We start from the raw sequence: 12,644 nt of genomic DNA, 5'->3' as shown, positions 1-12,644 counted from the left end.
CTTAATGACCTGGCTAACCACGATGGTGTGGTAACTCACCTAAAGTCAAACATCCTGGAGTATGAAGTCAAGTGGGCCTTAGAAAGCATTACTACAAACAAAGCGCTAGTGGAGGTGACAGCATTCCAGCTGAGCTATTTCAAATCCTCAAGATGATGCTGTCAAAGTGCTGCACTCAGGACTGCAAAAGGTCAGTTTTCATTCTAATTCCAAAGAAGGACAATGACAAAGAATGTTCAAACTACCATACGATTGCGCTCATTTCACATGCTAGCAAGGTTATGCTCAAAATCCTTCAAGCTAGGCTTCAGCAGTACATGAACCAAGAACATGCAAGTGAACAACCTGGGTTTAGAAAAGGCAGAGGAATCAGAGATCAAATTGCCAACATTTGTTGGATCATGGAGAAAGCAAGGGAATTCCAGAAAAACATCTACTTCTGCTTCATTGACTACCCTAAAGCCTTTGACTGTGTGGATCACAGCAAACTGTGGAAAATTCTTAAAGAGACAGGCGTACCAGACCACCTTACTGTCTCCTGAGAAACCTGAAAGTGAGTCAAGAAGCAAAAGTTAGAACATTACATGGAACAACTGGCTGGTTCAAAATTGGGAAAGGAGTACGTCAAGGCTATATATTGTCACCCTGTTTATTTAACTTCTATGCAGAGTACATCAAGCGAAATGCCAGGCTGGATGACTCAGAAGCTGGAATCAAGATTGCTGGGAGAAATATCATATCTGGATATCAGATATGCAAATATATCACTCTAACAGCACAAAGTAAAGAGGAACTAAAGAGCCTCTTGATGGGAGTGAAAGAGGAGAGTGAAAAACTGGCTTAAAAACTCAACATTCACAAAACTAAGATCATGGCATTCGATCCCAGACTTCATGGCAAATAGAAGGGGAAAAAGTGGAAGCAGTGACAGATTTTATTTTCTTGGGCTCTAAAATCACTGTGGACGGTGATTGCAGCCATTAAATTAAAAGACACTTGCTCCTTGGAAGGAAAGCTATGACCAACCTAGACAGGGTATTAAAAAGCAGAGACATCACTTTGCTGACAAAGGTCTATATAGTCAAAGTTATTATTTTTTCCAGTAGTCACATATGGATTTGAGACTTGAACCATAAAGAAGGCCGAGCACCAAAGAGTTGATGCTTTTGTATTGTGGTGCTGGAGAAGACTCTTAAAGAGTTCCCTGGACTGCAAAGAGATCAAACCGGTCAATCCTAAAGGAAATCAACCCTGAATATTCATTGAAAGGACTGATGCTGAAGCTCTAATACCTTGGCCACCTGGTGCAAAGAGCCAACTCACTGGAAAAGACCCTGATGCTGGGAAAGACTGAGGGCAAAAGGAGAAGGGGGCATCAGAGGATGAGACAGTTAGATACCATCACTGACTCAATGGACATGAATTGAACAAACTCTGGGAGATAGTGGAAGACAGAGGGCGTGCTACAGTCCATGGGGCTGCAAAGAGTTGAACACAACTTAGTGACTGAACAACAGAGTGGGGCAACAGAACAGCCTGAGCTGCTATCAGGATTCTTGGGTCTCTTTGAAGGATCTCACTGAAGCAAATGGGTGAAAATTTGGTTTGAGTGTACTACTATATTGACTGAGGTGAGGGTGGGGGGTTCTGGAGGGCACATATCAGGAAAGTATCTATTATCCTGTTTCACCACCACCACACCCCTCATCGTTCTTGTCTAGTGCTGAGAGATATCATGCTCTAAAAAGTCTCACGAGAAAGCCTGAGACACGGGGCTTTGCTTCACTTCACAAAGCAGTTCTCCCTAGATTTCATTAGAGAGATTTCTAGTCTCACCTAGGAAGCCTGGATGTGGAAAAAAAAAAATTCTCTAGGTTTATTTCCAGCTCCTCTTTTCTTGACATCCTCCCTGGTATGGACTGAGCTTTGGGACCAGACTGCTAGACCATGCCAATAATAAGTGGTTCCTTGAAGGGTCTCTTAGGGGCAATGATGAGAAGAGCCCAAGTCCACAGTGGCTAGTGAACTCTCTGGAATTAGCCTAGAACTTCCATGGTTAGAGATGCAAATATGAGGGAGGGCGTTCCCATACTCATGGGATCCCTTTCATTTCCGAATCATTAGCTACATAATTGCCCTTTGGGATTTTGTAAAACTCAAGATGCCACAGGTTATTTCCCTCACACACACACACACACACACACACACACACACACCCCAATGCAGGAGAAGCAAGAGTGAGCAGGTTTTTCTCCATTTTCTGCTTGGAGAAACTGAGGCTCAGAGCAGCTAAGTGACTTGTCTTAGGGCTAACAGTGAAGCTGGAACAATGAAAGGAACCCCAGTTTCCTGTCTCTCTGAGGTGTGCTCTTTCCATTAAACCATCTTACTTCCTTTCTTAAGCCAGGGTACTCAATGCCTTTGGATTTTCTTGCTTTTCCCTGGTTCTAGTATCAATTTCCCTGGTTCTTACATCTTTTCCTTTGCTGTGATCCCCATGGGAGTGGTCTGTTACTTAAAAGAAAAAGCCAGTTGAGCAGGCTCTACCGGGAGAAACATCCTAATGGGATTGTGTGTTTGTATGAACCCGGAGCTAGAAAGGCACTAGGTGGGCAAAGCAGTTGAAGCATAGCATTTCAGTTAGTACTGGCTCAGGAAGTGCATCTCATTTTTGGACACCTGTCCAAATGGTCTTAAAACAATTTCCAGAAGGGTCTGAAGGAGTTGTTTTCTGAGTTGAACTTGATTCCTGGAAGTAAACTGAGCTCTTCTGCTTCTTAATTGTTCTCAACAGGTGCTCTATGACACATCTTGGGCAAAATCAGTCTTTAGCTGCCTCCAACTGGTCTAAATGCCAAGTTGAGAGCCCTGGGAGTGGGATGGAACTGAGATTCTGCTGCTCCTGATTCTGGTATTCTGAGAGCCAGGAGCACATCAAGAGATGTACTTCACTGTTTGCTCAAATCTCCAGGCAGCATATCCATCTCCACCTTCCCATTCCGGCCCCCTGGCCTGCCAGGCCTCTCCTTAGAGGAACTGGGTCAAATTAGGCAGTGCAGATTGGAGACACACCAGAGGGGGAGGAGGTATAACGTGAGAGAAATTAGCGACACAAGATAGGCTTAGTTCAAAGATCTCAAAAGGAAACTGACTTTATAGCAACACAGACATCATTCAGTGATGGAGGTAGGCATATATGTACTGTAAATTCAGTTCAGTGAGCTGAATACAAAGTACCTAGAAACAGCCAGCCTCCCAATTAAAAGGAAGTATCTCTGTGAGGAGGGAGGAAAGGTTGGTCATTGTAACTTGAGACAAAGATTTTCTTCCTTGTTCTTTCAAATGCACCTGGCACCCTAAAAAGAGCCCTCCAAGGCCCTGGCTTTCTCTCATCAACATAACGTTGCATTTGAACAGGAATGGGCAGGAACAGGTATTCCCTTCTAGACAGAAGATTTCCCACCACAATTCCTGACAAGCAGCGAGACCAGTCCAAGGTCCGACTTCTAAGGTCAGGCTTCAGCTACCATCCCCATCTCCACAAAAACATACCCACAGCTCTAACTATTGGTGACGAAAATATCAGAAAGTCAAGTCTTCTCTACGTACTGGCTCTGAAAGCCTGAAATAAGGTGGACATCACAAGTAATGAAAGCTCTTCAAATCCTCCAAAGAATCCTGTTTGACCCAGTGATACTCCAAAATTGGAATTTAAAACACACTCCATGTGGCTTCATGGGTAGAAAGGTAGTGAAGAGGATGTTGCTGAAAAATGCAGGTGCAAGTGGAGAGAGGGCTAAGTCTCCATGTCATCCTTTTGGTTGCAGTAGGGAGAAGGGGAATTTTTTTTCTTTGGTCTCACTTAGGATCTAAAGTGAAGCCCAGGGATCATTATTATTTTTAAAATATTTATTTATTTGGCTGCACCGGGTCTTAGTTGTGGTATGTGGGATCTTTGATCTTCCTTGCAGCATGTGGAATATAGTTCTCTGACCAGGGGTCAAACCCAGGCCCCCTTGGGAGCGTTGAGTCATAGCCACTGGACCACCCGGGAGGTCCCTCCCCAGTGATGATGATGATGATGATGATTTTAATTTTTATGGAGGTTTAGTTGATTTACAATGTTGTGTTAGTTTCCAGTGTATAGCAAAGTGAATCTCTTACACATATATCCACTCAGTGGGCAGCAAAGTCATTATGTTTTGTGCTTGACAAGTCAACATCTGTTGAGTAGAACAAGATATAATTCTGAAGCTGCCAAATTGAGGGCATCTCCCACCAACCTGGGGCCCACCCCAGAAGGTCCAGTGAGACCTCTTCTGATTCCCAATGGTAAGGCTATTTTCTTTTATAAAGACTTTATCTCAGGAGCCACTAGTTTGACTGTTCTTGTGATCCAGGGAGCTGTCTGGATTCTCTGAATTAGGCTGTAAGTGGGGAAGGCTGAATACCGCATACCGCATACCGCAAAGAAAGATTCACTGACCTACTGGCAGACCCATGAGGAGATGAGGAATTCCTGGCTGGGCATTTCACATACCCTACCAAATAAGATGCCACACCCAGAGTGTCTAATTTGGCCTTTTATCTGGTCTTGTCCTCAGAATTTGAGTTATCTTAAGTGGAAATATTCTAGGTAGTCAGACACCTGTTGTTAATGCTTCCTAAAGTGGCTCAGATAGTAAAGAATCTGCCTGCAATGCAGGAGACCCATGTTCAATCCCTGGGTCAGGAAGATCCCCTGGAGAAGGGAATGGCTACACACTCCAGTATTCTTGCCTGGAGAATTCCATGGGAAGAGGAGCCTGGCAAGCTACAGTCCACGTAGCCACAGAGCTAGACAAGACTGAGCGACATTTTTTTTTTTTTTTTCCCCCCCCAAGGAAAAGTAGCAGTAAGGGTAAACAGTCAGGCCTCAATAGTCTTCTGTTTGGTCATGATATTGGAAGGCCTAGAGTTGACCTATGAGCAAGTCACAACCACACCAAGCTCACCACTGATGCTCTGAGGGCTCAGACTGGAGAGACTAGGGTAAGCTGGAGCTCTCAAACATGTAAGTGGGGGTGTTTAAGTCACAACAGTAGACAGTTTTGGAAAAGGAAATGGCAACCCACTGCAGTATTACTGCCTGGAAAATCCCATGGACAGAAGAATCTGGCAGGCTACAATCCATGGGGTAGCAAAGAGTCAGACAAAACTGAGGGACTTTCACTTTTTTTTTCCCCAAGGATATGAACATGTACCTTCACACAGGCAAAGTGAACAAGTAGCAGTAAGGGGAAATAGCCTGGCCTCAATAGACTTCTGTTTGGTCATAATATTGCAAGGCCTAGAGTTGACCTATAAGTCACAACCATACCAAGCTCACCACTGATGCTTTGAGGGCTCATACTGGGGAGACTGGGGCATAGCTGGAGCTCTCAAACATGTAAATAAATGGAGGTGTTTAAGTCACGACAGTAGACAATTTTGCTTTATAAGAGAAGGGACTGAGGTGAAAGAAGTTGTTCAGTGTTGACACACTGTGGTTGGTGATATATCAAATCTTCCTGGAAGCAGAGTCAGTAAATTCATGACCTTGGAAGGGGAAAGGGGGTACCATATTTCCTAAATATCTCCTATCTAAAGTCCCATGTTCCCGTTAAACATTGTCACTAGACAGGACCACTCATAGTTTGTTTGTTTTTTTTTTTTAAAAAAGCACAGAAATCAAACAATGAGGTTCTACAACTCTAGCAAACTGGGGGAAGAAAATAACTGGGATGGGGCTGTGTGAGGAGGTACAAGGAAGGCTGTTTTAGTTTAGACTTGCTTCCCAGGTCTGTTTTTCTCTCTGGTTGTCTGCCCCAGGACTTTTGCCTGTTACATTTCTTTCTTAAGGCTCCTATGCAATGAATCTCTTCCTTCCCAGCCTTGCTTCTCAGGTTCCCTGGACTTCTCACCCTGCATAGTGCCGCACACAGCACTTTTTGCTCCACCCTAAGTTTCTTCTCTACCACTTGTTACTCCCACTATGCTCATTGCCTTCTCATTTAGGCCTATGTCTTTCTCGCTAACCTTCTTGACCGACATCTCCCCCTAGCCACCTGCAGCCTCTTGCTTCTTTGCCAAAGTACCCAGTCTAATCCTTTCTCCACCCTATCCTTCTATTCTACCCCAGCCTCACCCAACGAAGGAGCGTCGCGCACGCCAGGTCTTGCCTGTCCTCGGTTCTCTGTCTTGACCCATCTCCCGCCTTTTCAGGACGACTAGGTCCCTGCTACGTCCCTGTCAATCTTATGGCCTCGCGTCAACCCCTGCCCCCCACTGCCAGCTTCCTCCCTTAGGCCTCAGCCCACCCAGCGACCCTCTCCCCACCAGGCCCCCGCCCACGTGTCCCCCTCCCTTCACGCCCAGGCCCCTCAGGCCCCGCCCCCGGCGGCAGAGGCCCCGCCTCTCGCGCTTCGCCCAAACCCCGCCCCTCACTCACCTGAGGCAGCTCCGCGCGCGCGCAGGATGGGGGGGTGAGGGAGAGGGGACGGAATTGGGAGAGAGGGAGGCGGGGCAGCGGGGGTCCCCCACTCTGGCCCGGACGGCCCAGTGCGGGGGGAGTGGGGTCACTGAGTTGGCCACAACCGGGCCGGAGGCGGGACCCGGGCGCTCAGCGGCGGCGGCGGCTCCATCTCCATCAGCGGCTTCACCTGAGGAGGGACAGGCCCCCCCCCATAAACCCCCCCAGTACGACTGTCCCCCTCCCCTGAACAACTTCCGGTCCCACTACCAGGCGACAGGCGGTGTGGCCGAACACCGAGCGCCTCCAAGCTGGGGAGACAAGGGAAGGAGAGCTAGGGGAGAGTAGTCGAGCGCCGAAAGATTCAAGTCCTAAAGGCGCGGTCGCAGGCAAAGGAAAACTCAAGGCCTGACCCTTCATCTACATCTACTTTGCAAACAAGTCCACTTCGGGCGCTCTAGTTGCCCTGGCATGCCTGCCTCTACTGCCAAGTTTTGCCTTTGCCCCTTCTACGACAATATTGATTTTAACCTCCTTAACATTCTTCACCTTTCCTGCAAAGGCGTAGGAATTGTGTAGGGGAGGGACTTAAGGATGCCAAATTAAAAAAAATTTCCTCTTGGAGGGGTATCTTGAGGTCATTCACCTAAGTAGCCCTGCAGACCCTGACAGACTTCAGAGAAGGAAACCCCACTTCTTGACTTCCCTTTACCTTTTGTTTTGGGTTCTCAAGAGATATCCCAATACCAGTGCATTTCCCTCTCTTCAATTTGCTCACTCCCCAGCCTCAAGAAGTCCCCCAAATCATCTTTAAAAATTTTTTCAAAGTGGTAGTCTTAAGCAGATATTTTATTGATGTATTTAGAAAATTGGAACTATAAAGGGAGAGGGTTGTGTTGCGCTCTTCACAACCCTTGGCAACCTAGAGGCAGTAAAAAGTTACATATACCCACATTCTCTGAAGAATCCCAAGGACAAAGGCAAAATAAGGCCTCAGTGGTGACAGTCATTAGAAATGGAAATAGGGCAGATAGAGAAAATAGTGCTTATTTCCAGAATTACTTTTCCTGCTTCTAGCCCTTTGCTCCAATAGCTCTTACCTTCTGGCACAGGGTCAGTGGCCTGTGACTATAAATAGTGTCCAAGGAGGAGTGAGTGCTTGGGTGGAAATGTGTGAGGAATGTATTTGTGTGTGGCTTCAGAGTGCATAGTCAGGGTTGTGATCCAAGACATGGAGAGGAGTGGAGGGAAAAGACTTTTTGTGGTAATGAGGCCAAAGAATGGGTATGGAAAGAGGCTCAGAATGTGGTTCTGTTTCACCTTCTCATGGGGCGACATGGACATGGACACGGTGCCAGGCATTGTTGAGCACCCCTCGAAGGTTCCAGATTGGGGCCACCGTGTCTGGCTGCACGTTGTAGCTCTCATCTACAGCCTTACAGACAATGTTCAGTTCCTTTATCCCAGCTGGCAAAGGGGCTTGCAGGTGCCATAGTCGCCAGGCCCAGGCCTTTCGGGCATGCTGCTCCTCTCCTTTCAGCTCAGCCACTTGCCAGGTTAGGCCCCCATCCAGAGACACATCCACCCTGACCACAGCTCTTCCTCCACCACTCCATGCATAGCCTTTGACAGTCACCTCCCCTGACCCTATTGTCTCCCCTTCTTTGGGTTGTGTGATGGCTGACTGGATAGGAAGTTCTTGGATAGATGGAGCTGAATCAAAATCTACAGTGTCCCAGTCCACAGATGGAGAAAAGCCTTTGTAATCCCGCCGCTGCCAGTGACTGAAACTTTCCTCTGGTTCCACACTCACTTTGCCCAGCCATTTGACATGGCGGGCACCCACCACACCAGGAACCACCACTCGCACAGGAAAGCCATGGTCACGAGGCAGAGGTTGCCCATTCATTTCATATGCCAGCAGGACCTCAGCTTCAGGGTCCATGGCCCGAGCCAGAGGTATGGATGCTCCATAGGCAGTCCCTGTGGGGTCTGAGTCCAGTCCCTCAAAGCAGACATGGGCCTCAGTTTCACAGAGCTGGTAACCAGCCTGGGCTAACACATCACAAAGCCGTGCCCCAGCCCAGCGTGCAGTGCTAATGGCCCCTAAACTCCACTCCAGACCTCTTACTTCTTTGAACTGAGTCATCTCGGAGCGCCGGTTGCCAGCACACTGCAGAGTGACCGTGATCTCATGCTTAGGGAACTGGTACAAGTCATCCAGGGACAGGCACAGTGACTGACCCCCTGGTGGCCCTACTACATTCAGGCGATAGGTGTCTGGGTCCACGTTAGGTACAGGCAAATGATTCCGGGTGAAGAATATAGGGTTCGGTGTGATGTAGTTTTCTGTAAGCAACTCAGGGGGGGGCTCCGCATTAAAGGGGCGCTGGGTGTTGACCTTCAGAGCTGAGTGACGTATAGGATCATCCGCATAAGGATCAGAGGTCTTCAAGATGGAGGGTGCCTTGTCGTCAGGGTTCAGCTCCCCAATCTTGTACTGAGCTAGTATCTCTCGCACGTGGGGCTGGTTGTGAACAGCATAGAGGGCCCAGAAGGGCTCTAAAGGACCCCCGGCTGCTAGCATCAGCTTTGATGCCCCCCCTGGGTGTATGTCCACAAATTCTGTGATATCAAAAACCTCACAGCCCAAAGTTACCCAGACCCCAGTCTCAGGGCTGCTGTGGGATTTCACTTCCTCCCTGGTATATCTGCGTGGTGACTCTTGAGAAGCCTGAGGCAAAAGGGAACAGAATGTTAAGAAGAAATCACTCTACCTCACTCTGACCCTGTGCTTCCCTGGTGGCTCAGATGGTTAAGAATCTGCCCACAATGCGAGAGACCTGGGTTTGATCCGTGGTTCAGGAAGATCCCCTGGAAAAAGGCATGGCAACCCACTCCAGTATTCTGTCCTGGAGAATTCCATGGACAGAGGAGCCTGATGAGGTCCATGGGGTCACAAAGAGTCAGACACAACTGAGTGACTAACACCCTGACCCAACCCACAAAGTTATGGCCACTGGGAAGGTAGAAGATTCCATCTGTGCTGTGCATGAAGACCATGAAGGCTGTGTAATCATGGGGTCTGTGATAAAGCCTGGGTTGCCACGGGAACTCACTCAGGCCCCTTGGTTCTGATAGTGAAGTCCCTTCCTTCCCTACTTACCCTGCACTGCTGATCATGACAGGCCAACACTGCCCCAAGGCCTAGCAGTGTGCCCATGACTCTCCATCCCCTGGTGCTGGAGTTATCACCAGAGAAGGTGAAGCTGGAGCGCTGGGGCTGAAAAGAATCATTTGTACAGCAGGCCCGAATGCAGAGCCTTGCCGGGGTTGACTTGAGTCTGGAAGAGAGAGAAGTCTTAGTAGCACACTTCCGATCATAAGAAAGGGCTGGGGAAGGCCTGGGGTGTACCTCTCCCAGGTTAGCCATTGGTTCCTACAGTTGGGACTTAGTTTCTCAGCAATGGGTGGGACAAATGAAATGTGGCTTTGCCTTTCCTCCCAGGCCACTATCTCAACCATCTTATCTGACAGTTAAGATAAGTGTCATAAAAGTACTTAAAAGGAGATATGGACTAGGAACTGGATGGCCTACCTGTAGGCCTGTCGGAGCCCTGGGGCCACAGCTCTGTGCAGCAGCAGCAGCAGCATTATGACAGACCTAGGATAGGAGGAAGATTCCAGGATCAAGATAGGGAGTGCTGAGAGGTGATGAGATTAGGGCAGCTTGAGGCAATGGGTAGGAGGATGACACAGAGACCAGCTAGGAGCTCTCTGGACAAATGGGGAAACTTTTTCTGTGGTAATGAGGCCAAAGAATGGGAGTAGGGGGTCCAAATGGGCCCTTAGAGAAAACCTGGAGGAGTTCAGAGACAGAATATGCTGACAGAATGGAAAGGAACAGGGGGTGGGAGGGAGTCCTCTGAGAATCACCTGTTCTACATCCTCTACTCTCTACTTTGTCCACTACAGAGAACAATGGGAGCCAAAAGTCTATTGTCCAGTTTGCCAGTTAATTCTTTCTGAAGCTAGCAGAGGACAACTAAGGGGTATGCTCACATAAAAGGAGACAAAAAAGTAAAATATAGATAGTGGCAGCCTAATGAGGTAAAGGAAGCTCAGATTCTGGAGTCAAAAACTGCTTTGCATTTATAAAAACCAGTCCTGCCATTAACCAGCCCTGTTCCTGGGCAAGATACCAGGCCTCTCTGAACCTGTGTCCTCATCTATGAAATTAGATCTATCTAGCAGAGTTGCTATGATGTGCAAACAAGTAATAACATGGTCATTGAAGGACTTTCCCTCCTCTCCCTCCGCCCACCCCTAAAAAAATGAAAATTGAACCCAGCTGGGAACTGGATCCCAACCTGGGTCCACACCCCTACCTTGTCTATGCCATTTCGGTGAGCTCAGCAAATTGAGTAGTTAATGGTCAGGGTGTCAGGGAACTGGCTAGAGAAGGAAGAAGGTAATTTTTCTGCTCTGGCTCGCAGCAGTTTTTTCTTCATAGCACTAAGCAGATCACTGATCACAGGAGGGCCAACGTTGGGGGTGGGGTGGGGTGAGACGCGTCAGAATTGCTGATGAGATGCAAGAAAGCTAGGAGTAGGAGCAGAGGCTGCACTGTACTCCCGGCCCTTAGGACCCTCACTCTCCCTCCCACTTCCCATCAGTGCCAGCAGCCCACTCTATGCTGGAGCAGTGAGGTAGAGCTGACTTATAGTGGAACTCGATAAGCCCAAGGTCCCAGTCTTGGGAGAAGCAGTCTTCTGCTACAGAACAGATGACACCCCCTTGTGCGGGTGGTGACTAGTCACTCCCCAGGGTCACTCTGATCAGAATATGGATATTTTACCGGGGCGCAAGCAGCTGGCTCCACGTCACTGCCTAACAGCTGGCCCGAGAGTATCTTGTAGCAATAGCCCAAGGCCCCAGGAGCACCCGGCTAAAGGGGGTGGAGGCGGGTACCGGCAGTTTTGCTGTGCCTGGGATTCGGAGCACCCCCGGGTGCCAAGCCCCCGCCCGGCTACCGCTCAGGTTATTGGCCTTGCCCCCTCCTCTTCCCTTTCCTGGCCCCAGGCTCCTTACCCTGCTCAACGTACGCTGGGTAGCTGTTTTACCCGCTCCGCACCCAGCGGCTGTCGGCGAAGGGGCGGGGCCTGGGCCGTGACGTTGTTGCGGAGTAAAGGACCACTCTCACCCCTCGGCTCGTCCCCCAGCCATTGGCGGGCGGCGGGCCGCCTCCCAGCTGCTGTGCCCGCCTCCTGGAGGCCAAGGAAGGCCGGGCGCCACCCCGGCTTGGAGATAGGACGGGCCGTTTTTCCTTCCACCCGCGCCAGACGAGGAGTGGGACCCTCAGGATGTTCGGAACCCGAGCAGTGTAAGGTGATGAGGACTCCCAAGGGTTGGGCTGAGAGGTGCTCCCGCCCCGCCCCTCCCCGCCCGCTGAGACACAAGGTGCTTTCGCTAGAGGCCTCGGCATCCAGTCGGCTTTCTCCCGGTGGTGAGCTCCGCCTCTTGTCAAGCGTCTCTGTTGCAACTACCACAGCCCTGTTTGTCTTTTAGAGAAAACAAGATCAAACCTCGTCTTTTATTTTCAGGAATGAGGGCAGAAATGGAGTCTAAACAGTGGTTTAAAGGCTTCGAGATTCCTTGGTCTAACAATTTCTCCTCAAATTGTAGAAATAACAACACTGAATAACCATCTTTTATATTTTGCTTAGTTGTCAATTTATTTTAAAAGGTCGTTATTTAATGCATTTTAACACCCCAAAGTAGGAAGATTATAGTTGCTCATAATATCAGAGTAAAGGACACTAACATAAATTGTTTGCTATTACCCTTTTATCATTTGGCTAGGGAAAACTTCGGAGAAGGCAATGGCACCCCACTCCAATACTCTCGCCTGGAAAATCCCACGGACGGAGGAGCCTGGTAGGCTGCAGTCCATGGGGTCGCCAAGAGTCGGACACGCCTGAGCGACTTCACTTTCACTTTTCACTTTCATGCATTGGAGAAGGAAATGGCAACCCACTCCAGTGTTCTTGCCTGGAGAATCCCAGGGACGGGGGAGCCTGGTGGGCTGCCGTCTATGGGGTCGCACAGAGTCGGACACGACTGAAGCGACTTAACAGCAGCAGGGAAAACTTGT

The 12,644-nt window shown here is 48.9% G+C and overlaps 2 protein-coding genes across 6 annotated transcripts in view; both read right to left on the bottom strand.

The window, feature by feature from the left end:
* Nucleotides 1-12,644, bottom strand: part of RPS26 (ribosomal protein S26) — an 83,149-nt gene that overhangs the window by 27,267 nt on the left and 43,238 nt on the right. The window lies entirely within an intron of this gene.
* SUOX (sulfite oxidase) lies at nucleotides 7,322-11,881 on the bottom strand. Of its 5 annotated transcripts, none has more exons than XM_055577387.1 (5): nucleotides 11,582-11,881; nucleotides 10,879-11,092; nucleotides 10,089-10,154; nucleotides 9,657-9,834; nucleotides 7,322-9,224 (listed from the first exon to the last, which is right to left on the bottom strand). In XM_055577387.1, exons 3-5 carry the CDS (start codon nucleotides 10,142-10,144, stop codon nucleotides 7,815-7,817), a joined length of 1,644 nt encoding a protein of 547 aa, XP_055433362.1. In that variant the 5' UTR covers nucleotides 10,145-10,154; nucleotides 10,879-11,092; nucleotides 11,582-11,881; the 3' UTR covers nucleotides 7,322-7,814. The 5 variants fall into 5 exon arrangements, with proteins under 5 accessions (XP_055433362.1, XP_055433377.1, XP_055433370.1 ...); XM_055577402.1 differs by having other exon boundaries at nucleotides 10,879-10,945; XM_055577395.1 differs by lacking the exon at nucleotides 10,879-11,092.

Source organism: Bubalus kerabau, chromosome 1 (assembly GCF_029407905.1).
Source record: "Bubalus kerabau isolate K-KA32 ecotype Philippines breed swamp buffalo chromosome 1, PCC_UOA_SB_1v2, whole genome shotgun sequence".
NCBI classification, from domain to species: Eukaryota; Metazoa; Chordata; class Mammalia; order Artiodactyla; family Bovidae; genus Bubalus; species Bubalus kerabau.
The sequence above is the reverse complement of the archived record's forward strand: the minus strand, read 5'-3'. Positions and strand labels throughout refer to the sequence as shown.